This window comes from Poecilia reticulata, linkage group LG19, assembly GCF_000633615.1.
Source record: "Poecilia reticulata strain Guanapo linkage group LG19, Guppy_female_1.0+MT, whole genome shotgun sequence".
NCBI lineage: Eukaryota > Metazoa > Chordata > Actinopteri > Cyprinodontiformes > Poeciliidae > Poecilia > Poecilia reticulata.
In genome coordinates this window covers 23,577,894-23,604,944 of record NC_024349.1, presented here as the reverse complement: position 1 = coordinate 23,604,944, position 27,051 = coordinate 23,577,894, and the positions used below count along the sequence as shown (strand labels likewise).

Sequence of the window (27,051 nt, the reverse complement as noted above, 5' to 3'; positions counted from 1 at the left end):
TCAGCAGTCCACTCCCTGTACCTTTTGCAGAATATCAGTCTGTCCCTGATGTTTTTCCTGAAGAGAAGTGGCTTCTTTGCTGCCCTCCTTGAGACCAGGCCTTGCTCCAAGAGTCTCCGCCTCACAGTGCGTGCAGATGCACTCACACGAAGCTCTGCACTGCTGGTAGCCCAATACTGCAGCTGAAACACTTTTAAGAGAAGGTCCTGGCGCTTGCTGGTCTTTCTTGGGCGCCATGGAGCCTTTTTGGCAACAAAGGAGAGAGGTTCCATGAAGTTCTTGATGATGCGATAGATTGTTGACCGAGGTGCAATCTTTCTAGCTGCGATACTCTTCCCTGTTGGGCCATTTTTGTGCAGTGCAATGAYGACTGCAYGTGTTTCTTTAGAGATAACCATGGTTCACAGAAGAGAAACAATGATGCCAAGCACCAGCCTCTTTTTAAAGTGTCCAGTGGTGTCATTCTTACTTAATCATGACAGATTGATCTCCAGCCCTGTCCTCATCAACACCCACACCTGTGTTAATGGAGCAATCACTGAAACAATGTTAGCTGGTCCTTTTAAGGCAGGGCTGCAATGAAGTTGAAATATGTTTTGGCGGATAAAGTTTTCTAGGCAAATATTGACTTTGCAATTAATTGCTGTTAAGCTGATCACTCTTTATAACATTCTGGAGTATATGCAAATTGCCATTATAAAAACAGAAGCAGTAGACTTTGTAAATATWAACATTTGAATCATTCTCAAAACTTTTGGCCATGACTGAACAGTTACATCTATCAGAAAGCTCTACAAGTTCCTTTTAGTGTGAAGAATTAGAATTTTGAGACATGGTAGTGAAAAGGTGACATCCTGTTGCTCTTTTTGAGAAAACGCTCAGACTGTGGTCTATTGCCGTTTCCTCTGCAGCTCCTTGAGGCTGTGAATCGTGCCCTCAGAGCTCCTTCGCTGTAGCTTGTTGTGACTACAGCAGCGAAGGAGCGTTGTCGGTGTCCCAGAATCCCAATAAAAATCCCCACTGCCCTTTTTGTCCTTTTCCCAATTTAACCAAAATGGCCTTCAAACCTGGTTAAGTCTGAGAGAGTGTATCGAGTCTCTTTCTTCATATCCGCAAAGCATAAAGAGCACATCTTCTGCCCGAAAGTATTCATACCTTTTGAAAGTCTTTAACTTTATTGGGACGTTATCAATCAATCAAGTTTATTTGTATGACACGTTTTAGCAACAAGGCAGTTCAAAGCGCTATACATCATAAAAACACACAAATACAAAGACAACAATTGAGAAAACAAGCAAGAATTACATTTTGATTGTCATCATCACAAACATCAATACACGTCAAATATGTTGGTCAGTGTTTCATTTATGTGATAGACCATGACTCAACGTAATGTGTAATTGCAAAGGTGAAGCAAAATAATGTTTTTTGCTTCTTTTCTTTTCTAAATCTGTAAAAGGTGGCATACATTTGAATTAAGTTCTCTTTACTCTTACAGGTCTAATTAAAATCCAGTATTTTGCCTTTTGAAGAATATAAATAGTAGGGGTGCTCCGTCGATTGACCGATACTTGCATGTGAAATTGATCTTATCCATCAATCTTATCTACCTCCACAAGCATCTGAAAATCAGCCACTGTCCCCTTCTGTTCTGCTGTGAGAGAACACAGCAGAACAGAAGGGGTCAACCCAGGTAGTGATAGTTAACTCGGTATTGCCAACTCAGCAACTCTGTTGCTAAATTTAGCAGCTTTTCAGACAAAAATCTTAATCGGCCAAAAAACTACAATGAGGACACCCCTTGGGCATAGAGTTCATCTGTGTGTAATTTAATTTACAAGACTGCTTTATCTGTCATCCAAAATTCAAAGGGGAATGACAGAACTATTAGGGGTGACCCAATTCAATATACCATAGATATTGGTCTGATATCAGCCCAAAAAAATTAGTATCTGATTATATCGGCCTGCATCTAAAATCTCCCATATAAGCATCTAATTACCAGCTTTAGTCCGGCCCAGCGTTTCTATCACCAGCACTTGTATCCTGCTTTCGGACCCATTGGATAATAATAAGCAGGTCAGTTGTTCTCATGCCTATTGTTGTTGACTATTGCTCTCTGAGTAGAATCATGTTTTCTAACATTCCACGCTACATAACAAGTTACAAAGGTATGAGTCGTGCTGACATTGTATCAGTTCGATATCACCACCAGGACATGGGAGTTAACCTAAACTTATAGTTGAGTCAAGGAGAACATTGATCAGAGAGGCAGCTGAAAGGTTTGTGGTCATTCTGTAGAGATCCACTGCTAAGGTAAGGAACACATCAACCACATGGAAGGTGATCCACAATTTGCCTACATGCAAAATGCTATATGTAGGAGAAAATTTATACTACACATGACTGTGAAACATGGTGAGGATGGTGTGTGATGTAGAGGGGTGATATAATGCTGTTTGAATGTTTTTCTTAGCAGGGAGTTTATTGGACATGGTTGGAGCTAAACACTGGGCAGTCCTTGGAGAAACATGTTAAACACCCTGATCATGTAGCAAGTTCTTCAATATAATAGTTTAGATCACAGGATACTCATGTGGTTGAATGGCCTAGTCGATGTTCAGACTTGAATCCAACTCAGAATCTGTGGCAAGACTTGAAATTTGACATTCACAGACGCTCTCCATCCAATCTGACCGAGCTTGAGCTGTTTTGTGAGGAAGAATGGGCAAAACCTTCCGTCTGTAGCAAAGCCCGGTAGAGATGTGCACAAGAAAAGACTGTTGGTCTATCATCTGAAATCCAAATAAAGTATGTAGAAGTTTGATGTAGTAGCAAGGCGAGAACAAGTCCAAGGTGGACTGCCCTCCCAGCATGCAAATTTCCCATCAGTACAGAGTTTGCTTTTAACTTCTGTCACCCTTGTAGAGTTTATACTAAGACTTGAGGACAGACACTTTACAGACGTCATGTTTTGTCTTTAGTTCTCCAGCTGAAAACGAAGTGTTCACACTGGATCTGTTTGGCTCTATGGCAGCTTTGCTCTGTTGATACATGAAGAGTTAGACTTGTGGTTTGTTTTTATTGCTTCATGTCATCATTAGCCTCTTCAAGCTAGTATCTCTGGAATAAACAGACTTGGCCTTGATTAAACTTTAGGAATAAAGATAGGAAGACGAAAGAGAGCTGGAGAGGATAAATAAGTTATTGACTTTAAGGAGGGATGTATGGTGAGATAAGAATAGAGGGGAAGTGTAGGATTCTCTTTCCCAGAATAAACCTCTTTCCTGGAAGTACAGCATATCCACCATGCCATCATCGGTTTGCACCGACGTGTCAGAGCTCCCTTATGTTTTTATTCGCCTGCGAAGGAGGCGAATAAGATTGTGAGTCTCAATCTTCTAGTCCAGATCTGTTTTAACGTCACTGGCATGTTTTTGCTTCCAGGGAAGAGTCTCTGGTGTTTGACTAATGGCTCAGGATGTAAAGCATGCACACTTGTTAAAATAAGAGGGGTGCCGGGATAGCCGGTGATGACCATAAGAGCCTAGGAATGACATCAAGAGGCCTAAGAGCTCACAGTAATTCATAGGGCTTTCTGTGTTGCACTCCACCCCTAAATTGTTGTAATGGCAGCAGCTAACTGGTTAGCTAGCCAATGACGTTGCTTTATAAGTTTGAAGGGACAGGTGCAGGATGTCCTCAAAGTAGCAGACATAACGGCTGAACACAAATGCTTGGGAGTCTTCAGCAGTGTGTCCTACTGCATATATATATATACACACACACACACACACACACACGTTACACCAGCGGGGAAAGATGATGCACACAAAACAAGGCCTGTTTATTTTGATCAGAGTGTAACTGTACCAGCATTGCTCCTTTAATTTTGGCTGTAGCGATACATCCACGATGATGCGTTCAAAAACAAGATTAAATCACATTTTTCATAATATTTTTTTTTGTTAATTTTATTGAAATTTTTTATGAATTACTCTATTTAAATAAAATAAATAAATACTTAGTCTGGCGGGGAGGAAAGTAAAGCCTGGTAGCCCAGCAGGCTAATAACACACTGGGGAAAACAATGGTTCCTCTGTCAACACAACAGGGTAGTTAAAGAGCAACTTCCTTTCATACTTCAAAATAAGAGTCACCAAAATAGACTCAACACTGTGCGGAGATTAACACACTCACCATCACAATATTGGTTAATAAACGAGTGTGTTTGCTGCTTCACGCAAATTTTAAAGTCGGCATCACTTTTGTTTTTTCTCCTGTATTGCGGTGAAGGATGAAATTCAGTTTATATACACAGACGTTATCATAATCAAGTTTCATGTTGCTGACTTAATAAAAAATTTATCTAGTTTCATTGGCAGTTTGAAGAACTATCAATGATCTTCACGCTGCATACAAAAAGGTTAAACAAGGTCCCGCTCCATTTGCCAAGCATTGTTTTCTCCAGAGCTCCTTCTGTTTGCTGCTCGGTTATGTAACGAGTACTTCCTGTTTTGAAATGACGCTGCAGTCGGCCCACATGCTACATCTACCTGTTAATCAGAACTGGTCTGCTTACAATCCAGCATGTCAGGTTTTTTTTTTCTGCCCTACTTTCTTTGATCTTTTAGATTGTAGTTGCTTTTCATTTCTTTGATGCATGATGAGGTTTTTTTTCACACATCTGAAAACTCCTGATAGAGGAAAAAAAAAAAAGAAAACCCCCTAGAAACAGGAAGTGCATAGTAGTCTGTCTACACCCACTTTGTACCCGCCTTCTGTTTGACTTCAAAAAAAAAAAAAGAGAAAATGAAGAAGGGGGAACTGGGAGGATGAGCTGGCTAGCGGAGAGTGCAGGTCCTCCAACTCAGTTCGACCACATTTATTCGTGTGAATTTGACGGGTGGATTGCTGACCTGCTCAGAGCTCCATCTCTGCGGTTTCCTCCATTTGCCGGTTGTGACTGACTCTCTTCTCTTCTTCTCTTCTCTTCTCTTCTCTCTCCTCGCCATCTCTGGATCCATGCAGTCCTCCAGCTCAAACTTCAGCAGAGACGCACTCGAGAGGAGCTGGTCAGCCAAGGGATCATGCCACGTAAGTTCACATTTTGAATCTCTAAACTGCGCCGTTTTCTTGTCTGTTTCACTGAACTTGCATTGTGTTCCTTCACATCTGTCTGTATGCAGATGATGCAGTTTAATTCCTTAGAAAACCTCATAAATACTCAGTGTTACCTGAAGAGAAATGTTAGTGAATTTCTGCTTTTTTTGGGGAGGGGGGTTATTGCCTCCTGATGTGCCTCAGGTAGTGTTTCCGTGTCCCTAAACTGAGGTCACGGGTTTAACCTTTTCTATTTCCTGCATCAGCATGCGTTGCATACTGGCACTGTTGAGCATTTTGTTACATTACAATTTAATTCCGTCTTTAATTTGACTATTTGCTGTTGCGAACACAAACCTCCAGCCTTCAGTGACATTTTGCGAACAGTCAGGTCGCAGTTTCCTCTCTTCACTTCTCTTCTGAAGATGTTGGCCCCTATCTGTGTTATCGGTATGAATAAGTACATTCCGCATACGTCGCACACATTGCGTCTTTTTGCACCAGTTTGTGTTATCAAATAGGGCAGCTTCCTCTTCTTCTCCAGTCACTTCCTGTTTCATGAGTTACACACAACACAAGAGGCAGTTGGTTCATGTTTTTTTTTCCTGTTAGTTTTGACATAATGAGTACCTTTTTATTTTATTTTTTAATCAAATGTTTTAGTTCAGGTCTGAAGTCGAAGGCAGCAGTCAGTGTTGTACACCAGGAATGTGTTAACTGCATCTTCTGTGTGTGATCTCAGTATGGAGAGATGTACAGAGAAGTTAATATTTACTGTTTACTGTGGCTTTATTTAGCCAGACAGTTAAAAGCAGCTATTAAAAGAAGGGGTAAACTAGAAAAAACCCTGTTTTATTTTTATGTCTGTATGAAGTGCTTGCGTGCTCACATTTTAGAGCAAAGAACTATTTAGAACTTAGCCCTGATGCAGTCAGAACTCTCTTTTCATTCAGTTGTTTCTTCTCTTTAGTCCTGATCTTTACTCTATGCAGAGCTTCATTTTGATTTCTTTGGGGGGGGGGTTTGAAAAACATTTGTGTCTGAAGCATTTGGATGCCGACCCCTACTTTGAGCACCACTGACACTTTTAAGGCAAACCTTAATTTGTTTGATAACGTTTTTAATCTAAACCAGATGATGTTTATCCTCATTCTCCACATTACTATAGGAAAAGGAAAACATAGGCATAACATTATGACCAGGGTGGCTGCATAGGTAAACATTTAAAGAAGGGCATAGCTGTAAGGGAGATCACTGAGACGTTGTTCTGCCTACAGGTGCAAAGCTGAACACGAATTGTCATATAATTCAATATTCTTCAACTTTTGTAGACGTGGCTACTGCATCTGTTGCTGTTGTCATTTCGCCTTAAGCGTTTGGTATCTTCGGATCAAATGAGCCCTTTTGTTATTAAGTAAAAATCCGACCACATTTCAAATGAGTTGCCATATCTATGTATGGATATTGTTGAAAAAAATTGCAAACAGACTTTTAGATTGTGTTACTTGATAGCTGTTGATGTTTTCACCTGAAAAAAGCATGATTGCATCATTGCAGTGGTGGAAGCAGTTCAAGGTGAGAACCAGCATCAAGGTTTCACCTTGGTTTTAGCAGCTGGGGGCAGTGTGAATGAGTAACTTTCCACAGTCTGTCGAAATATTCTTGACTCGGGTAGCTGACAAACGTCCACCCGGTCGCTGTTATTGTGAAGCTTAAGACTTCATTAGAAAGTGAACAGAAATTAAACAATGCAAACAGCATCAGCTGTTCTTGTATGAATTATATCTTTCTAGGATTTGAAGATCCAGAAGATGTTCTGTGGAGATGTGTGTTTCCATAGGAACATGGAGGGCATTGAAAGAAAGTGAAAGCTCCAATTAGTTCACGGAATAGCTGTGCCGAAACGTTTCGCTTCTTCTTTTCCTCATTCAGCAATTTAACCAAGTTGTCCCAAAAGGAGGAGGCTGTTTTTTTAGGAGTTCTCTATATGATTCTGATTCTGGTTTTTATTACAGGCTGAAATGCACCAATCAGTGTGTTTTTTTTGTTTGTTTTTTTTTGTGTGTGGCCACTTTCCCCTCCAGTTTTTATCATCATATCATCAATTCAGATTTCTCTTCAGAAGCGAGACACTGTAAAACTCAATATGTATGTTTTTCTATTCTCATGAAGCATTTTGTCTAAGGAAAATGTGTACTATGAATTTAGAAAATTATTATAATTAATAATAATAATTATGAAACCTTGGTAGCATAAACAGATGCTACCACTTATACTCACAATAAAAAGCAACTCTCACCAGTCAGTGAGAGAACAAATTCTTTTGCTTAGTAAACAAAGTTTCAATAAAGATTACTTTATCTTTGTGTCATTTTGACCTCCTGACCTTTTGTTGTTTGATTACCTGTAAGTAAGTTTGTTTAATCTTCAGCTCTTGTCATCCGTATTGCCTCGGACCCCCCACCCAGTCATCAGTTGCCTCTAGTCACACTGTCCTCATTCACACACACACCCTTGGCTGGGATTTCACCAGCTGTTGGCCAATCAGATCTTTTCTACGTTACATCATAACTGCCACTGCCCTCCCAATATCCTTCTGCTAACACTGTGCTTCTTTTTGTTATGCTTCTGCTTCTACTAAACCACGAAGTTAACAAAATTTGCTGGACAATGAATTGTCCCAGAAATGATTGCGATAAATAATAATAATGTCATTTTGAGAGCATTTTCAACTAATGTAATAATGATAGTGGCTTGATAAAGTCCCCACACAAAAATATATAAAAAACTTTATTTCTAAAGAACATTCAACATTAATTCGGAAACCATTTCAAATATCCAAAATGAACAAATAAAACAACCAAAAACGGCAATAATTACAATGGATTTTGAAGTTTCTGCAACTAAAATTGCATTTGAAGTCACCATTCAGCTCAGACAGGGAAAACAGGCAAAAGTGGCAGGTAGTGCGAGCTAACTACTTCACACTTGGTGTCAAATGTTTGCTGTGTTTCTTAAAATGTTGGCTTTTCTGCTACATTGATGGGGAACGTCTCTTTAACGACTGTTGTCCGAAGGAAAATTATTGCACTTCTTTTATTTTATCATACAGATTAATTTATTTATTGCTTATTCTGACAGGCTTAAATGAAGAGAAAATTTGACGTGATAATTCAATGTGAAAACGACGTAAATTCAATACCTGACATTAGCTAGAAGTGTTAGCTCCATATGCTAATTTCTTATCTCGTTTAGCTAAACCAGTTCTTATTTTGGGTATTCATCTATCTAAATTCAGGATTTCACTTAAAGAGTCCCAGTAATTTACCAACTAACAGTCCAAGTCGCTGCTGGTGGCAGCATCATATTGTGGGGATCCTGTAGCAGAGACGTCTTGAAGGTTTCAGCTGAAATGTCATTAGTTTGTGGTTTGAATTAGCACCGCTGACCTTCTCTACATGCAGCTACTTCTGCTTTGACTCGCTGTTCAGCCGGAGCGCTGTGTGTTCTCGCTTGTTGAAGTGAGAGCTGCCAGTCATCCCAGTTCGAGTGTCTTCTTCTCTGCTGTTTTGTGTGTGTGTGTGTCTGTTTTTTTTTTTAACTTCTTATTTTTTTCGTTCTGCTTCTCCATGCAGCCCTGAAGAGCCCTGCAGCCTTTCACGAACAGCGGAGGAGTCTGGAGCGAGCGAGGGTGAGCAGTCACCGTGGGTTTCCTCTCTACCGAGGCAGCAGCTTTATGCACAAAATGACTCCTTTTCTTTCCTGCAGAAGAAGTGATTGATTACAGAGGCTGTTTGGATTATTGGTGGTAATATCAATGAGCATTTAGCAGGGAGATTAAAGTAGAGTTGTGACAAACAGTTTCTGGTTTGTAAAGGGTGAAACAAATGTTGGAAGTTGCCCGCTTTCTTCTCTGGAAGAAAAATGCTTTGCGCTGTACGTCTGCGCTGTACCACCTAGCAAATTTGTGTTATTTGCTCGTCTTCAGACCGAGGACTACCTGAAGAGGAAGATCCGGAGTCGTCCGGAGCGCTCTGAGCTGGTCAGGATGCACATTCTGGAGGGTGAGCATACGAGAAAAATTAGAAAGTGTGTAAAACTCAACTTAAGCTTTTTTGTAATTCTGCTTATTTCTCTGCAAGAATCATGTCTCAATTCTTAAAAGGATTTAATAGATGCAGTCTTAATTGGGTTAATAATGTCGATTGCTTTTGCTTTTATCGACACCAACCATCTGTATATTTTGTTCTTTTGGTTTTAAACTCAGTTTGAAATCAAATAAAGGAAGTGGCGCAGACCCCTAGCTGCTCAATATCTGCAATCTTCAGAAACCTAACTTCCTTTTAGCAGTGCTTCTTTAACAATTCTTCTGCAAGACTTTTTAAAGAAACTCCTTGTCATTTCCCTTTGTGAAAGAAGCCCAAGCTCACTCACCTGGGTGGTTCTCGGTCGTTCTGGAGAACACAATCAATCAGCTGGTGATTTTTTTCTTTTCTGCGTCCTCCACAGAGACGTCAGCAGAGCCGTCCCTGCAGGCCAAGCAGCTGAAGCTGAAGCGGGCGCGGCTGGCCGATGACCTCAATGACAAGATCTCTCACCGGCCCGGCCCCATCGAGCTGGTCCACAAGAACATCCTGTCTGTCAGCTGCCCTCTGCAGTCCTCGCTGCTGGGTAACTGCCGACGCACACTGAAAACACTCGGCTGCGCTTTAATAGGAGTTAAATGCCGAAAATGAAAGTTTACTTTGCTCCATACCTCTGATGTACACAGGTTAATCATTTTCTGTTCATAGACCCTTTTTCACACCTTATAAACAGGGTTAAACTTATCAACAGTCATCCATCTGTTGCCAGCCTGAATTTGTTGCTGTATTCAAAAGAATACAGCAACAAATTACTTTATCTTTGTGTCATGGATGAATTACATGACACAAAAAATGGGTGTAGGTCAAAAACGGAGTCAGGCTTTTTAAAGGTTTGTTATCGGCCAGAAACTGCACCAAGACTTACAACTCCAGGCTTTGGTGGATCTCATTAGCGTAGGATGTAGTTGACCAGAGGTCTGCAGCCTTAACAATCCAAAGAACCATTTTGACCCTCAGACTAGATAAACGAAACTTGTTCTGTACCGTAAAAGTTACGTGAAGTTTTGAAAAATAGACAGATAGCTTTCATTTATATTTACCATAGCAAATTTGTCATTTAAAAAAAAAAAGTTTTTAAAAAAATATATATTTTTAGATTTTAAATGTTAAAACCTAGATAAATTCAAAAACCTTTGCAAAAAGAGGATGGATGTATTTTCTTCTGTGGGATGTTGATGTAACTATCACTACAAAATCACATCTTACAGAATATTTTTGGTCTAGTTTCTACTGCAAATATTTTAGTTTACTGAAAATAAGACAAAACTAACTTACAAATAACTTTTCAACAAAATATTGCTTTTTTCCATCTGAAACAATCTGCAAGTGGAACTACCACTTCTTCATCAATATTAATAAATTATTATCCTTGAATAAGCTCCTATATCTTACTGAAAAGTTACTTGTATGTTAGTTGTGTCTTACTAGAAACTACACCACAAATTCTTGGTAGAATTTTGTGGTTTTGCAGTGCAAAAAAAAAAAAAAAATTCCACCTTAATGGCAAGAAAAAAAAAGTTACATTCCTAAGAATGTAACTGCTACTTTTAGAGGTTCAATGCAATTACTCAATGGAAAAACTAGAAAAGCTACTAAAACATCCATTGTTTTAGTAGTTATTTGATACACGACCTTCCAAAGAACCAGACTACACAAAATAAATTCAAAACTACTTGGTTACTTTTCTTAAGTTTCCTTCAGATGTCCACTGATTGGTAAATAAAATCGTCCACACCATGTTGCGGGGATGCACCTAAATTCAGTCGTGTATTTGTGGCCAGGCATGAGAAGTGTTGTTGAGAGAGTCTCCGTATCTAATCGCACTGAGCTTCAGCTTTTTTGCAAAGTAGAGCATTCAGAAAATCATAAAAATCGTTTTCCTTTTGTTGTTATGGCACATAAAATTAGGAATGCACCAAATACACTTTTTTAAATTTCCAATAGCAATATCTGAGCTTGGTCAAACATGTAAAAACAACTTTAATTTGTTCTGTCACTTCAATCAGCCATGCAAAGTAAATAAACTGAAACAAAACCAAGTTGACTTTGTGCAGGAAATCTTTTTTTAAATGATTCAGAAAGTGCAATAAGGAATTCTAAATGTAACTTAAAATAATAAAAGCAGGATGTCACTCAGAGCACGAAGTATAGAATTAGATGGAATAGATCTCCCCTGATAGAACATCGTCACAGATACCCGATCTAGAATTTTTTTCAATACCGGAGCCGATACAAATACTGATATCTGATCGGTGCATCTCTACATAAAGCCCACAAAAATACACCGTTTGTGATTAGAACGTGACAAAATTATGTTCACAAATCTTAAACCACTATTTTGTAAATTCATGAGATTTGAACAAACTTCTGATCCAGGAAGATGGTGTCACATTCCGGACACCAGAAGGTGAAGGAGTATTCGTGCTGAACATTTTTAGCCCTGTAGTGGCTGCTGCTGCCAGTGTACCAAGGACTTCCTGAGCTGTGCACCACAAACTCTGTCTTCACGTCAGAGAAGCAATAAGAACAATTAGGGTTTCCCTCCCAGCTGGGTGTAGAAACACGGGAGGATTCATCCTCGTGCTGGAAGCTGCAGCGTTAAAAACAAAGCGCTCACCTCTGGCTGAAGAATTAGCACAGCCACATTGCGACAGAGCAGCCACAGAGCACAACATGTTATCCAACTTCTCTAAAGTCACTTCATTGCGACATTTTTCAGATTTAGTTTGAGGAAGACGAAGGTCCAGCTGTTGTTACGGCGACCTGAAAAATCCGTCTCTTGTTCCGTTGCAGATTCCCCGAAAGGAGCCGGAGGCGAGAGCTCGTCTCTAGACGAAGACAGCAGCGACGCTCTGTCACCCGACCAGTTAGCCAATCACGACTCTCCGCTGAGCGCCGTCACGCAATTGTCCCCATCCCACGTGCTGGTCCAGAACGGGGACATGTCCCCCACGCAGGTATTACAGCTCATCCTCCCAGCCGAATGAAGCAAATCACAGGAGAGATTCCTCGCTGTTAACCACAACCACGTCTTCAGTTTCTCACACAGCCCCCTCCTCCACCTCCTCCGCCTCCTCCACCTCTGGTCAGTTTGTCGGACTCCCCCCCACTGCCAAAAATGACAAATGGGTTGGCGCTGAGCTCTCGCCTGTCTTCTGGACACCTCAAGGTACGCAACATTTAAAGGGACAGTGTGATGTAAGGTAGGCTTTTTTACATCATCATGTTATAACGTTGTTCCCTCATCAAAAACATTCATGGAGTTTTGCCTTGATGTTTTCCATTCATGTTTGAGAAATTCTTTCATCTCCATGGTAACTGTGCAAAAGGCCTGGGTTGGACCTAGCCCCGCCTTCTAGACATAGCTCCTCCCCTCGCAGCTACATTTTCCAAGCTTTTATCTCACAGAGCAGCACTCACCTGTGACTCGCCCATTCTGCTCTTTCAGTCTAGCCAGCAGCGATTAGCAAACACCTGGTGGAACTGCACATCTGCTGAGCTCATTATAGGAGCTACTTATCAGAGCAACATTGGTAAAAACGTTGTTAAAGGGTTAAAGAAGAGCCATGTTATGATGACTTCCTGAAGGCAGAGTTTAAGAAAAAGCAATAGTTTTTAAAGAGACAGGCCCAATTTCAAGCCGATAAACTATGAAGTCGAATTTATATATGTGTAGCATTTTTATAACTGATGGTAACAGTTCCTTGATTGTGCTGTAAAATGGCACTATCCACCTGGAAAAACCATAATACAACCCCTTAAAGCATTTGGTGTTAAACTTGCCTCAGGTTTGATCATTCCTGAAGTGATCTGGTGTTATTGGTTCACCTATCCACAGTTTTTAATTTGTTGACTTCCCTCCATCCCCAAATCCCATTTTTGCCCGCAGTCCCAGGCTAAGATGAGTTCAGACCGCCCCTCACAGAGATCGAAGAAACCAAAGGACAACAAACCTAAGGTCAGCAAGGACTTTTTTATTATTCATTCTAATACAGTGACTTAATTGTGATTTCAATGTGTTTGGAAATCTGATGAAAATTGAGAAAGTGACCAGTTGTCTGGTTATTTATTTTATTGTTGTTGTTGTTTTTTTTTCTTTGTTTTTTTCAGCTTTAAAAGATTTTTTTTGGCTAATTTCAGTTAATTATTCCTGAAAACAGAGAAATATAAAAATGGGAAGGACTTCTGATATTTTCGGTGTCTGTACCTTTAAATGTATAGAAAGGCTTTTCTCGGTAACGTTGACATTTTAGCATGACCTTAATTATTCTTGTTCAGAGAACTCTGCATCAAAAGAGGAACGAATACTTTTTTTTTTGGACTTTTTTTTGTTCAACCACAGTGAACTCAACACTGACACAGTCGGACATGTGTCTGTGCTTTTACCAGATCTGTGTTTGTGACATCACAGTCATTAACTGCATTCACTTACTTGGGGTTTTATGTGGTAAACCAACATAAAGAAATGCATAGGTGTATCACAGGAGTAGCATAATGCATGATTGTATTTTCTTGTAGAAATAGTGCTTTGCAAATCTTTGACTCCAGTAGAAATGCAGCAATCGGCCGACATCAGCCAATGTTCCCATAACTTGCTCTGATCAGCAAGTTGAATACTGAAAGTTTCTTGCACATTAAATACATCCAAACTAAGTATATGTTTAGTCAAATTTAATCTTCAGTTTCTATTCAGATCTAAATAACTACAAAAATCCAAGAACCTGGAAACATTTTCTTACGTAGGAATGCACCAATATGACAATCTGGGCTGATATCTGATATTAATTCGGCTCTTCTAGCTGATAACCGCTATTTACCTATATATTTTATATGTATATTATGTACATTTTACTACACTTTTGACATCTTGTAAAAGCGACCCTCCTGACACACAAATGCATTAAAAGGTGCAAACAAATTAATAATTAAATTCCTTTTTTAAATAAGAAAAACAGTATATTACCTAAAATAAAATGACATTTCATTTAGTCAACTCTTGATAATTTGTAGTGAAGAATGCATGTGTAGCGAAAAGATACTTGAATCATCAACATATGAAAAGTTTGGCCCTTTCTGCTTGTCTTAGCACCAGTACAGTTTATTGTTCTGTTGGTTATTTTTTATATTAACCAGTTAATAATTCGATAGCAAAAAGTGCTTAATAGAAGATTTGTAAATTATTTTTTGCATAATTTGAATCCGGTGAAGCTAGAGCTATACCACTTGAGGAGTTCTGGGTAGAACTTACTGCTAAAGGTGTTTTTGTTTTACAGTTTTGGCTTAATTACTACTCCTAATATGTTGTTCTTTCAGTATTTTGCCTTTTTTTGTTGTTGGCTCTAGTGGCCTTTATTTGAAAGTAGTTTGACAGGAAAGATGGTTGTGAGAGAGGGGGAAGACATACGGCAAACTTCGCCAGGCCAGAAATCGAATCCGTGACCACCGGCATGAGGACTAAGGCCTCAATACATGGGTTGTGCTTTGCCCCTTCGCCACTACAGCACCCCAGTATTTAGCCTTTTTTGAGTCTGTATACTCCATTTAACAATTAATCAATTACTAAATTAGTTGACAATTATTTGAATAATTTGTCCTCACGATTAATCAGATTAATCGCCGCTTCTGACTGTTCTGGTGTATTTATTTATTCTCTTTTTTTTAAAATACAAAGCATTGATAGCCATTCAACTTTGTGTTGATTGATCACATAAACTTCCAATAAAACACATTCAAGTTTGTTGGTCTACAAACTTGAATGTGTCACGTTGTGTAATAGTTTGGTAAGGAAAGCCTCCGAGCTTTGACGGAGTCTCTCATGGCGAAAGTTGCTCATATCCCGTCCTCCGCCCCACAGGTGAAGAAGCTGAAGTACCACCAGTACATCCCTCCGGACCAGAAGGCCGACAAGGAGCGCCCGCCTCAGATGGACTCGTCCTACGCCAAGCTGCTCCAGCAGCAGCAGCTCTTCCTGCAGCTGCAGATTCTCAGTCAGCAGCAGCAGCACTACAACTACCACACCATCCTGCCCGCCCCTCCCAAGTGAGCGTCCGGCGTAGCTTTGTGTGCGACTGATGGGTGTCCTCCCCTCTGCTGTGGTTAGCTCATTTTAGAGCAAGTTCACAAAGTGTGTCATTTAAAGCAGAAGTACGAGATAAAAATGATCCTTTGATTTTGCATGACGGTAAACATTTGCCTGTGGTGCAGACGCAGACCCCGCTGAAGTTTCTGATTGTAGCGTTGGACTGCGCTGTTAGCAGCTGCTTTATCTGGGTTTTATTTGCATTGACGGGCGCCTCTATGAGGAGAGATGTTTGAAACTCTGTGCCGTTTTCTTTCACCACACAGGCCACAAGCTGATCAGCCTCCCTCCTCCAGCTCAGGCCCCTCCCCCTCCCGCACGGCTCTTACCACCACGACCACGGCCCCCTCAGCTCAGACCACAGCCGCCCGTCAGAGCCAGGCTGCAGTGGCTGGAGCCAAACCCACCACGCTTCCAGCCAACCTGGATGAATTCAAAGTAAATCCAGCACCTTTACTCTGTGGTGAAGCTTATTTATCTCTAAAAACTAAGCTTTATTGAACTATAGAACTGGATTGGACAGCGGCTATTGGCCACTAGAGCCAGTGATGCACACCTGAAGGCACCATTACTATTCATAGAGTCATGTCTACAAAACCAGACTGTTCCAATGCGGAACAGTCTGGCAGAGCAGGAGTCTGCCACAAAAATGCTCGTCTCTCGTCTTTGCTCTCTAAAATATGGCTTCAGTTAAAGCTGAGAAAATTGCCAATGTTTTAAAATGTTAAACTTAGATATAAATCTATAAGCAAGATGCAAGAGAGAACTACACACATTTCTCATATGTATTATACATTAATTTTATGTAATTGCTGAAGTAGGAATCATAATTTGTTAAAATTGAAAGATATACTCCTAGACTTTGTGAAATATTTTGTTTGATGACATGAATTTCACAACGTACTATGAACAAATGATGCAGTTTGCATGTGTTGAACTTTTAGAAATGACAGCCGTTCAGAACTACTGTTTGTCTCACTCTGTCGGCTTTACTCCACACACACACACAGACCTGCTGCCGTGGAAACCGACTGACAACAGCTTGGCTGTCCAAAAGTGCAGTAATTACAACACCTCAAAACAGGCAAACATTTCCCACATTAAACACTACATTAAAAAACAGAACCTTCGGTCTGTTACAGTTTTTTGTTTTCAGACTAGATGTTTATTTTGTATTAATCAGAGGCCATCTGAACACAGCGGTGACTGATTAACTCATTTAAACACCTGCTCTACTGACGATCTGGAGTGTGGGTCGTCTTATTTTAGTGTTAACTGAAACACACCAAACTGCTCAGCACATGTACACTTTCATGTTGTCAAAGTCAAGTTAGCATAGCTGACCTACTTCCCACTTTCTCAATTATTTTTTTTAGTTAAAACTTAATGTGAAATGTGATGTCCTTGAATTCTTTATCTATTATTCATAGTGTCAATAATATCACAACATTACGTCCCTTTTTCTGACTCTGTGTTACTCTAACATTTTTCTGACCACCGACATTTCTGACTCAATGCATAGCATTTATGCGCATGTATGTTGCAAGATGAGTTGCATGATATCCAATCCAGTGATGCAAGTCAATGGTTATCTTGTCAACTTTTAAATGATATTTCTACAAGTTAATCCCAGACGATTCTCTTCACATGTTCAATTTTCAGCTGCATGCGGTGAGATATTCCTCATTGTTCCTCTTCTTCCAGGTCGCCGAGTTGAAACAAGAACTGAAATTGCGCGGCCTGACTGTCTCCGGAACCAAGAACGATCTCATCGAGAGGCTCCGCAATTACCAAGAACAAAACGGCAACACCACGGCGGCTTTGAAGAGCGCCGCGCCGCAGTCGATCCAGCAGGCCTCTGCCGCCGCCACCAACACCACCACATCGGCTTCAAACACAACCCCCACCTTCGACCACCAGCCGGCGGACGGCGCCTGCTTTAAGCTGGCTTTGTCCTCGCTGGCCCAGGCTGTCCCGGGGCGGATCATGCGGTTCGGTAGCACCAGCTCCAGCCCTCCGGTGTCACCCACACCCTCGGAACGCTCGTTGGCCGGCTTGAGTCCCGATGAAACGAGCTGCAATGGGGACATGTTTGGGGAAATGGTGAGGCTTGGATTGTCTGTCGGCGTTAGACTATTAGACTACATTCATGCAGGCAAATGTGACCTCCGCAGAGGTCTGAAAATCAGCATCCGAGTTTGTCCTTTACTAACAGTTTTTTCTTTCTTCCTTCCTTTAGGTGACCTCTCCCCTCACCCAGCTCACGCTCCACCCCTCTCCTCAGCACCCATCAAACATGGCGTCACTCCCACAGCCTTACTCCGTCGTCAAGGAGGAGATCCAGAGCTCCTGCAGCGTGTCCAAGTCAATGGCCAAAGAGCCCCTGGCCGCGGGAGCCATGGAAACATTGTCTCTGGACAAGGACCAGATGCTGCAGGAGAAGGACAAGCAGATCGAGGAGCTAACCAGGATGCTGCGGCAAAAGCAGAGGCTGGTAGAGACCCTGAGGTCCCAGCTGGAGCAGGGCAAGATGGCCGTCGGGGCGGTGGTGGTGAAGAAGGAGGGAAGCGAGAAGAGCAGAATGCCCACAGAGGCGAAGCTCCACACTCTAATAAAAGCTTCGTCCGCTCAGCCGCTGGCGCTCCAAAACTGTGCCGCTCTGGCCGTGAAGGAGGAGGTGGAGCCTGAGAAAGGGATGGAGGGAGTGACAGAGGAGGCGCAGGACAAGAGGCTGGCCCAGCCAATGCAGTGCTCCCAGGAGACGCTGCTGAGGCTGCAGCAGATCCACCGGCTGCAGCTGCAGCAGGCTGAGCAGCAGAAGCAGCAGCAGCAGGCCAAGCTGCAGAAAGACTCGGAGGGGAAGGCCAACCCACACAAGCAGCAGCAGCAGAAGAAAGAGGCCCTGCTGCTCCATCAGCAGCAGCTGCAGCAGCTAATCATCCAGCAGACCCAGCAGAAGCAGCTCCAGGCCCAGCAGAAGCTGGCCCAGCAGAACCAGGTCAAGCAAACGCAAGTCGACGTCCAAGCTCATCAGAAGAACCCTGTCCAGAAGAGCCAGGTGCAGCTGAAGCAGGTTCAGGTGCAGATCCAGAACCAGAAGGCAGCAGCGAGCCAGAGGAAGCAGCAGAGGCTGCAGCAGAGGCTGCAGCACAAACAGCAGACGGCCGCAGCGAGCGCCCAGCAGGTGAGACAGGTGTGGTTTGAGTAGGGCGGGCAATATGGACTTTTACTGGGAGGACTTTCATTGCAATATTAGGTGATATCATTGTGACTATTTAAATGATTTTAGGCCTGGATGATATGCCAGAAAAACACGTCACTGAATAGGTGTTTCATATTGGTCAACATCGATATTTATCAATGTTTTAAATATCTAAAACATTGCCAAACTGGTGGAGTGACTTTTATTGTTTCATGCAGTTTTCACTCCATCTCATTGTTTTGTATTTTTAAGCTGTTATGAGGCACAATGGTAGAACCAGAGACTGCTGCTGTTGCTAGGTAACCATAGTTAGAGAGTTAGTTAATTCTTAGCTGGCTGTGATAAGTTGAGCTGATAAACCCATTCTATCAGACGCATCATCTACTGATATTGTTCACACGTCTATGACAATATAATATTGTTGATTTATTTTCCAGCCCTAATTTTTATTTTTATGTTTTAGGTAACTTTATGGCTGTCACCATGAACATTCGAAAAACTTTCCCATTTAAAATATGCTTCTTAGGAATGTCAGATACATAAAGTGTGACTTGTACCACTAAGCTGCACACAGTATCGACCTTCAATCATATTTTTGATATTACTCGTATCTGTTCGTGCTCTTATGAAACAGTGGAGAAAATGTTAAAAATAACATTTCCCTTGAAACTGTCAGTTTTGTTTTATATTTATATTGTTAATTGAAATTTATAGAATTGGCAATCAATCAAAATCCTTATGATGAGATTTTTTTACGGTAAGGATACAGTAAATTCCGTCACTAGGTTGGAGTCAATAAATATCAGGTAAAAACATGTTTTCATCTGTTTCTTTTCCAGGTGACTCCAGTTATCATCAACCAACAGAACGGCACTCCGCTCCAAACCCAAGCCATCGCATTGGACCTCAAGGCCAACGGCATGCCCACGCTGGTCACCGACAGCAACGGCAACCACTACCTGATCGCTCTGACCGGTCATGCCAGAGACAGGCAGAATGGCGTGTCCTCATTGGCCAAAATCAATGGACGCATCACCCTGCAGGTAAAGGGGCGCCACAGAGCGAGCTGCAGCATCTTCATGAAACGACTAACGACTCTGTCTGTCACTTCACAGAGACTACAGTCCAGTCCAAGTAAACTCCCCAGCACCGACAGCCAATCAAAACAGCAGCCAGTAGCTGAGCCTGTGAGCCAACCGGACAAAAAGGTCAAATGAACACCTCTGTTTAAAGGAGATATGATTTCTGTTGTTTTAGTATCCGACAAGAGAGGTAAAAATAAAACAAGGGACTATCTGCTGTTTATGCAGTGCTATAATCTGTCCACTAGGTGTCAGTGCTGGTGCAGTTAAAATTCAGTTGTGCTGCAAAAAATTGAAATTACCAATTGTAACAATTGAAACTGATATATGATATCTATTTATTTCTAAAATGCTATTACAAATAGTCAGATAAACGTCACATTGAAAAAGATATAAAACATGCTTTTCACATGTTGATAGCTTCCTTAGCTACAAATAATCAAGCGTTCACTAAAGGAATGCTATACTACAGCAAATTTGGGCAGTAAAATGTTTATTTTCTTACCTAAAAAAGGAATTGAGTCCTTTATTTGTATTTTTAATGTATTTAAAATATGGGATAAAATTATCTTAAGTGATTAGATGAAAACGAATCTGCAGAATTTGCCTTTTTTTTTTACTGACTAATCAGTTAATTGCGCAGCCATGGAAACAAGGCACTTCTCCTCAGTGTTATACTAACTCTCTGCTGCACCCCCTCAGGGACAGAAGGCAGCCTTGCACTTAGACACCAACGGGTCGCCCCAGCCGAGCCTGTCCCACACGGCCCCGCCCAGCCTGCAGCCGTTCTTCGACGACGACATGCCCGACACTGAAAGCCAAAGTAACCTGATGTCCTCCCTGAAGGTAACGCCCCGCCTGCCTCGGCCCCTCGCCCTCCCTTTGCAGCAGAGACCCCATCAGCATGCAGGCTCTGTCTCTCAGTGGCTCTCTTCACTCTGTGTAAAGTTCTTTTCCCCTTGTTTCCTCTCGTCTCTTCATCGCTCTGCTCCCAGCGGAAAGAGGAGATGTGTCCGCCTTACGACCGGCACACACTGTTCACCCCTCCCTCCCCCAAACAAAATGCCTCCCTCCCTCCTCAGCGCTCTAAAGTATGTCCCTCAGCATGTCTTTTCTTTCCATCCGTATTGCACTCATCAATGTTTTTCATCTCCATCTGCATCTGCATGGCGGATGTCAACTGTGAGAGTTGACATCCGTCTCTGGACGCACAAATACCAACCTACATCTCATCTGTTGCTTGTTTTCATTTTTTCCTCTTTGTTCGACAGATTTACTTCTGCTTTCTTTGTCTTGTTCCCACAGTTGCTCTGGTTGTTTTAAATATTAAATATCTGCAGGAAGGAAAAAAAATGTCTATCACTGGACAAGTGTTAGCAGTCATGAGAAAAGCAGAACTGTGTCTATTGTTGAATTTTTTTCTTCTCAGTTTGCATGAAGCTTTTTTAGCAACTTGGGACCAAGAAAACAGAACAAAAACATATTTTCACTTTTGATACTTTTAAAAATTCTGCAAAATGATACAGAATAACACAAAACGTTACATGCAAATACTTAAAAATCGTGTTACTCTGTTTTAATATGTTTGATAGAAATATGAGTTTTTTATTTTTATTTTTAGGTGAAATCCATTGCAGTGAAGGCTGGAAATGATTAGTTATGTCATGCAAATACACTCAAAGCTGTTTTTATGTATTTATTAATATTTGTCCATGGCTGATGAACTGGTGTCAGATGGGTGAGCTCTTCAGCTAAAACTCTTAATCTGGTTCCCACGACCATGTGTGTGCACCAGTGGAGTCATGTAACATGCATGTGGTGTGGCGATTAATAATTGGGTTTGAAAAAATTGTTTCAGTCTGGTTAGGCTTCTAACTTCAACCCTTACAGTTGCAGTGCCTTGCAAACATATTCATACTCCTTAAGCCTTTTTATATTCTCTGGTTTTATGCGAGATTTCATAGCAAAGTAGCTAAAAACCTTTCAAAATAAAAATGTGATACGTGTGGTGTGTATTTGTATTCAGCACCATAGAGTAAATACCTTGCAGGAGGGCTGCATGAGTGTTGCACATCAAAATACGATCTGTGCATTATGCTTTACATAAAACTCCAAGGCTCATATAAGGCGAATTGCATTACTACTTTGGGAGTTTTACGAATATGAACAGTACTCAAGTATTTGCTAAGGGGGCTGAATACAATGTGTGCCACATCTTTCACATTTGTATTGGTAAAGAGGTTTGAAAGCCATTTTGTTTCCTTTGTGTTTTTCTTTCACGCAGAATCTCAGAAAGATGCAGTCAAATTTGTGGCTTAAAGTGACAAAAGATTAAGACTTTCAAAGAATATGAACACTTTTACAAGGCACTGTTATTAACTAATTCCAAACTCCACTTCCCATGAAGGTCCAAACCTTTAGCTGCGGCAGTTTGTTTTTCTGTAGCTGTTTAACGGCTTTGCGTTTGTTTTGCAGGAGAATGGTGTGAACAGCCAGCAGATGGACGATCTGTTCGACATCCTGCTCAAGAGTGGAGGTAACTGTCTGGGTCTTTTGTTGTTTTTGTTCTTTTACATGACCCATCCGGCAGTGTGACACTCAGAATTATTGTCCAAGTGTCAAGGTGTTACTGAGTTCTATATTACTACCTTAATAATGTCAAATGATTAAAATAGTTACTGTTGCTTCAGTCACAAATAGCTACATGTAAAATTATGCTTCGCTACTTTGTTTTGTCTACAACAGTAAAATAATTTTGGGGTACTTCTTGTGCTCTGAACGCCACATAGAAAAGTCGAGTGTGCATCTGTTTTAAGAAAAAAAAAAAAAAAAACAGTTTTAAGAAATGGGAAATTAGCCCCATAGAGAAACAGTTGAAGAAGAGAAGAAAATACTGTTCAAACTGTAGCACAGACGTTGTAAAAGTACAGAAGAAACCTGTGCATTAAGAAATTGAACAGGGTCAAAAGAATGTGAATTAAAGCAGAACTAACACGATAATTTTGAAAACCCTAATTTATTTCAAATTCAATGAACTTGGAGGCTGAAAAAGGGAGAAAGCTGGGGAAAAGGTAGAAATGGAAAGAAAGAGATGAGAGTAGAGAAGCGGAAGAAGAGGGAAAACTCTCTGCTGAACCTGAGAGGACACTCATGGTGATCATCTTTCTCTCTGTCTTCCTTCAGAAATCCCAGGCTTCAAGGCCAACCCGGACCCTTCCCTTGCACCCCTCCACTCCGACCCGCCTTCCCCCTCTGTCCCCACATCCCCCCTCCACCTGTCCCCATCCACCCCCACAGACACCCTCTCCTCTCAGCTGCGTGTTGGAGAGCCCGGCAGCGGCGGCGGGCGCCTGGAGGACTTCCTGGAGAGCACCACGGGGGCACCGCTGCTGGGCATGGAGCCTGACGGTGGTGGCCTGACGCTGATCGACGACCTGCACAGCCAGATGCTGAGCACGCCCAGCATCCTGGACCACCCCCCGTCCCCCATGGACACGTCCGACTTGAGCTTTTCCCACCACTCGGCAGGGCTGGACTTTGGCGACCCCACCCTCGACAGCATGGACTGGCTGGACATCTCCATGGGCAACGGAGGCGGTGGCGGTGCAGAGAACAGGGGATGCAGGGGGGGCGGGGCGGCGTGCGACAGAGACGGGGGGACGAGTTTGACGCCGCTGGCGCCTCACACGCCACCCAGCGTCTTCTCGGCCGACTTCCTGGACAGCACGGACCTGCAGCTGCACTGGGAGTCGTGTCTGTAGCCGCCTGTCCAGGCGGGGGCGACACGCTGCCGCCGCCCACACTGTGTACAGGCTCCGTCTTTATGTCACGCACACATCTCTATATGCGGTCTCCGCCACTGGCACATGCAAAAGCACGCACACACAAACACACACGGTTTGTCGCTGGCTGTTACTGAATGTGAGCTGAGATGAAATATGCAACTAACATAGAAGTTGAATTCATAGAAAGGAAGAGTTATATTCTTTTTTAAACAAGCAATGTTTTTCTGAATTTAAATTCTATGGGAATTTTGAGCAGCTGACTGGTTAGAGCCAGGCTTAAAAAAAAAATTTAAAAAAAAGACTTCCTGTGTCCGGACCTTGATTGTAACCCAGTTCAAATGAACCCATTGGAAGCAGGACAGAGCAGGAACGAAGGCGAACGTTTACCGCGCCTCTTCAGGCGGCAGAGTGTGTCAGTGCCTCCTTTAACTTTGCACTTATGCTGAATCTGATTGGTTTAACCGGACGGACAGGTCAGCAGCTGAATCTGAGCACCGGACGGCCAGTCCGGTGTGTTTCTGATCAGCTGGTGGGACGTAAAGCAAAAGGCAGCTGTGGCTGGCCTCGTCTCCCCAACATGGCAACCTGATCCCCGCCCACACTAGTCAAAGAAACAATCATCACTGGTTGTCGGTTGCTGTTGAATTGAACCATATCAGTGGCAACCATTTGAACTGAAGCCTCAGTGGAGGCTGTGTATTATTGGTAACATTATGGTAGACCACTATGTATTGCTGTATATGGGGTGTATATTATATCAATTGTTCATAAGACTATTTTTCTTTGCTGGTTGCTTTAGAGTCGAGTGAGCCGGCTTTGGGGGAACATAGTGAGGGGGCTTCTAAAACACTCGGTCCTTGTCATTTTATAAAGAAATAAAACTTTGAAAAAAAAATAAACATAAAATAAAAACACAAATATGTTTGCTTGTGTTCTTTTCCATGACATAATTATGTAGTAAATTGTCCGTATAAGGGTTTCTAAAAAGAAAAAAAACTAAACTTTATTTAACTTCAGCCACAAGAGGGCGCCAAAACTATGAACTTACTGGAAACTACCTGAAATTGAATTTTTTTTTTTTTTAACTAATGGAGTGAAAATGTATTTTAAGCTAGTAATGACAATCTACCGTATCTTGAATCCAAACACTGTCTGTGAGACTAAGAAGCTTTAATTAAATCCTTACAAAGCTTCTCAGCATGCCCCCCCCCCAAGTAATTTAAAATATTATTTGGTGCTAATTTACTTGGCTGTTTTGTTAACTTTCTTGTGTGATGATAAGAGTTGTCTTCAAGATGACAGGGAAGTTGTATACCTTCAAAAACTACTCACACAGAATTGCGTGTTAATTGGAATTTTACATGATAGACTAATGGTGAATTAAAAGGAAAATGATCCGAAGTTTTCTAAATTTATTTGAAAATCTAAATCTGAAAAGTGTTTGCATCTCTTTATAGTCCCCCAGTGTGAACTAGAAACGTGTGCTTTTGCTCACTTAGACTGAAATGTTTGCCAATTCCTTTTTGTAAAATACTTGGTTAAGACTGGAAGGAGTCAAATACTTGACTCAAATTAGTTCTGGACTTTGACTAGACCACCTTATTGCATCAATATATTTTCATCATTTTTTAAAAGGAGGTTTTGCTCTATATTTAGTGTTTATTTTATTTTTGATCCACCATTTTCCACATTAACAAGCCTCTTTGTTCCTGCAGGAAGAAAAACATTCCCACAGCATGATTCTGCCACCTGCGTGTTTCACCATAGAAATGTAATTTTTATAAGCAGGTTTATTTTTATTTATTTGGCCACACTCAGTAGTTTGCATGTTGGTTCAGTTTCAGTCTGATCTGACCAGAAGATCCCCCACACGGCTTATGGCAAACTGAGAACTGAATTTTTTTTTTAACCTCCCTTTTCCATAAAGGCCAGATTTATAATGTGTGTGTGGTTGTTAGTCGCCATGTCAACAGATTCTCCCTTCCTTTCAGCCTCCACTTTGGGACACTTAAGCATTCATCTGGCTTTTTGGTAAAACCTGGGATACAAATTTGGAGGAGGAAAAAATGGGAATCTCCAAAAATCAAAAAGCTCTTTTTACGAAAAAACAGTAAGAGGTCTCTTCATCATTCCCTCCTTTTCCTTCTCTTTCTAACAGTCTTAATTGAGCTCTAATACCAAGTCCTCTTCTGCCCTCCTAATTTCCTCCACCATCCCTCCAAGCTCCCCCAACGAGATCCCAGCCTATCTGAAACCCAGATTGCAACATGTGCAACCGGCTCACACACAAAGGTCGCAGCAGCTCCCTGATGCAGCGCCGGTGATGTCCCTCTCATTCACAGAGCAGATAAAAGTCCGGAGGCCATGCCACTAATTAACTGCAGTGAGCTCCGAAAGGCTGCAGCGCCACCGGGGCTAAAGATCCTCTCTGCTCCACAACCTACTGACAGGATCCCGTTCCATGCTCGGTGAAAGCTTTTATTAAGGCAAATGGGGGAATAATAAAAGGTAAATTCATGTAGCTAAAATTAAGACAAATGGTCTTAAATTTAGCTTGGTGTAACCTGCAAATATCCTAGCATTTGGCTGAAAAAAAAAGAAATTAAGTTGTATATAACGTATGTATATATACAGGGGTGAAAGTAAGGGGGTACGGCAGGGTACTACTACCCCTAAAAGATTTAGCGGGGGTACGCAGTACCTGCAAGAGAGAGGAGAGGCTGTCTGCTGTAAAATATCAGTGGGTTAAACTGCAGCCGTGAGTGCGCCCACTAATCAGCCGTGACTGATTAGTTTTTTCCCATTTCATATTGTTTCTGAACTGTTTGTGCTTTGCTAGAGCAGCGGTGCAATATGTCTATCGCGGAAGGTTTTGAGTCGATCTCGGCATTAGGTGACAAACTGAACGCTGTAAGGACGAGACCAGCATGTCCTCCTCTGACTCCTTATCAAAACGTTCATAACTTTATTAAAGATCAATAAAAAAATCAACAAAACTGTTCAAATTAATAACCCAAAAACAATAATAATCTCAATGATTATTGTTTCGTTTCCATTATCAAAATAACCAGCAGATCAGGAGTTTCATCCATCCATCCATTTTCTTCCTCTTATCAGGGGTCGGGTCGCGGGGGCAGCAGCTTCAGAATGGAGGCCCAGACTTCCCTCTCCCCAGCCACTTCTTGCAGCTCCTCCGGGGGAATCCCAAGGCGTTCCCAGGCCAGCCGAGAGACGTAATCCCTCCAGCGTGTCCTGGGTCTTCCCCAAGGCCTCCTCACAGTGGGATGTGCCCGGAACACCTCACCAGGGAGGCGTCCAGGAGGCATCCTTACCAGATGCCCGAGCCACCTCAACTGGCTCCTCTCGACGTGGAGGAGCAGCGGCTCTACTCTGAGTCAGATCAGGAGTTTAAAATTAACTAATCAACCACTGCTGTGTTCATGAGAGGCTTATTAATAATCGCAAAAATAAATATCATGCCTGCAAACCTAATATCGTAACGGACTAAATGTTATGTTTTTAACGTAATCTTTGGTCGGCTTGTGGAKCGCAGGCGGTTGCCATGGCAACGGGTGTGCTTAAATGACAGAGACGGAGAGTAAAAATGTGTGAGTGGTTTAGAGTTGATCACCTGTTCAGGTTGTTTTACCTTTGT

General features: G+C 41.8%; 1 protein-coding gene across 4 annotated transcripts in view; it reads left to right on the top strand.

The window, feature by feature from the left end:
• The window catches only part of mrtfab (myocardin related transcription factor Ab), a 51,717-nt gene extending 27,416 nt beyond the window's left edge, over positions 1-24,301 (top strand). For 3 of the 4 annotated variants that reach the window (XM_008437905.2, XM_008437907.2, XM_008437906.2), the window contains 17 exons: positions 5,032-5,097; positions 8,739-8,794; positions 9,092-9,167; positions 9,613-9,774; positions 12,042-12,205; positions 12,286-12,417; positions 13,138-13,206; positions 15,103-15,287; positions 15,594-15,765; positions 17,032-17,430; positions 17,567-18,511; positions 19,369-19,572; positions 19,645-19,737; positions 20,314-20,457; positions 20,607-20,702; positions 22,087-22,147; positions 22,795-24,301. In XM_008437905.2, the coding sequence (XP_008436127.1) occupies positions 5,032-5,097; positions 8,739-8,794; positions 9,092-9,167; positions 9,613-9,774; positions 12,042-12,205; positions 12,286-12,417; positions 13,138-13,206; positions 15,103-15,287; positions 15,594-15,765; positions 17,032-17,430; positions 17,567-18,511; positions 19,369-19,572; positions 19,645-19,737; positions 20,314-20,457; positions 20,607-20,702; positions 22,087-22,147; positions 22,795-23,372 (3,602 nt within the window). In that variant the 3' untranslated portion in view covers positions 23,373-24,301. The remainder of the gene's footprint in view (positions 1-5,031; positions 5,098-8,738; positions 8,795-9,091; positions 9,168-9,612; positions 9,775-12,041; positions 12,206-12,285; positions 12,418-13,137; positions 13,207-15,102; positions 15,288-15,593; positions 15,766-17,031; positions 17,431-17,566; positions 18,512-19,368; positions 19,573-19,644; positions 19,738-20,313; positions 20,458-20,606; positions 20,703-22,086; positions 22,148-22,794) is intronic. The other variant, XM_008437908.2, reaches the window with a different exon arrangement.
• The last annotated feature ends 2,750 nt before the right edge of the window (positions 24,302-27,051 follow it).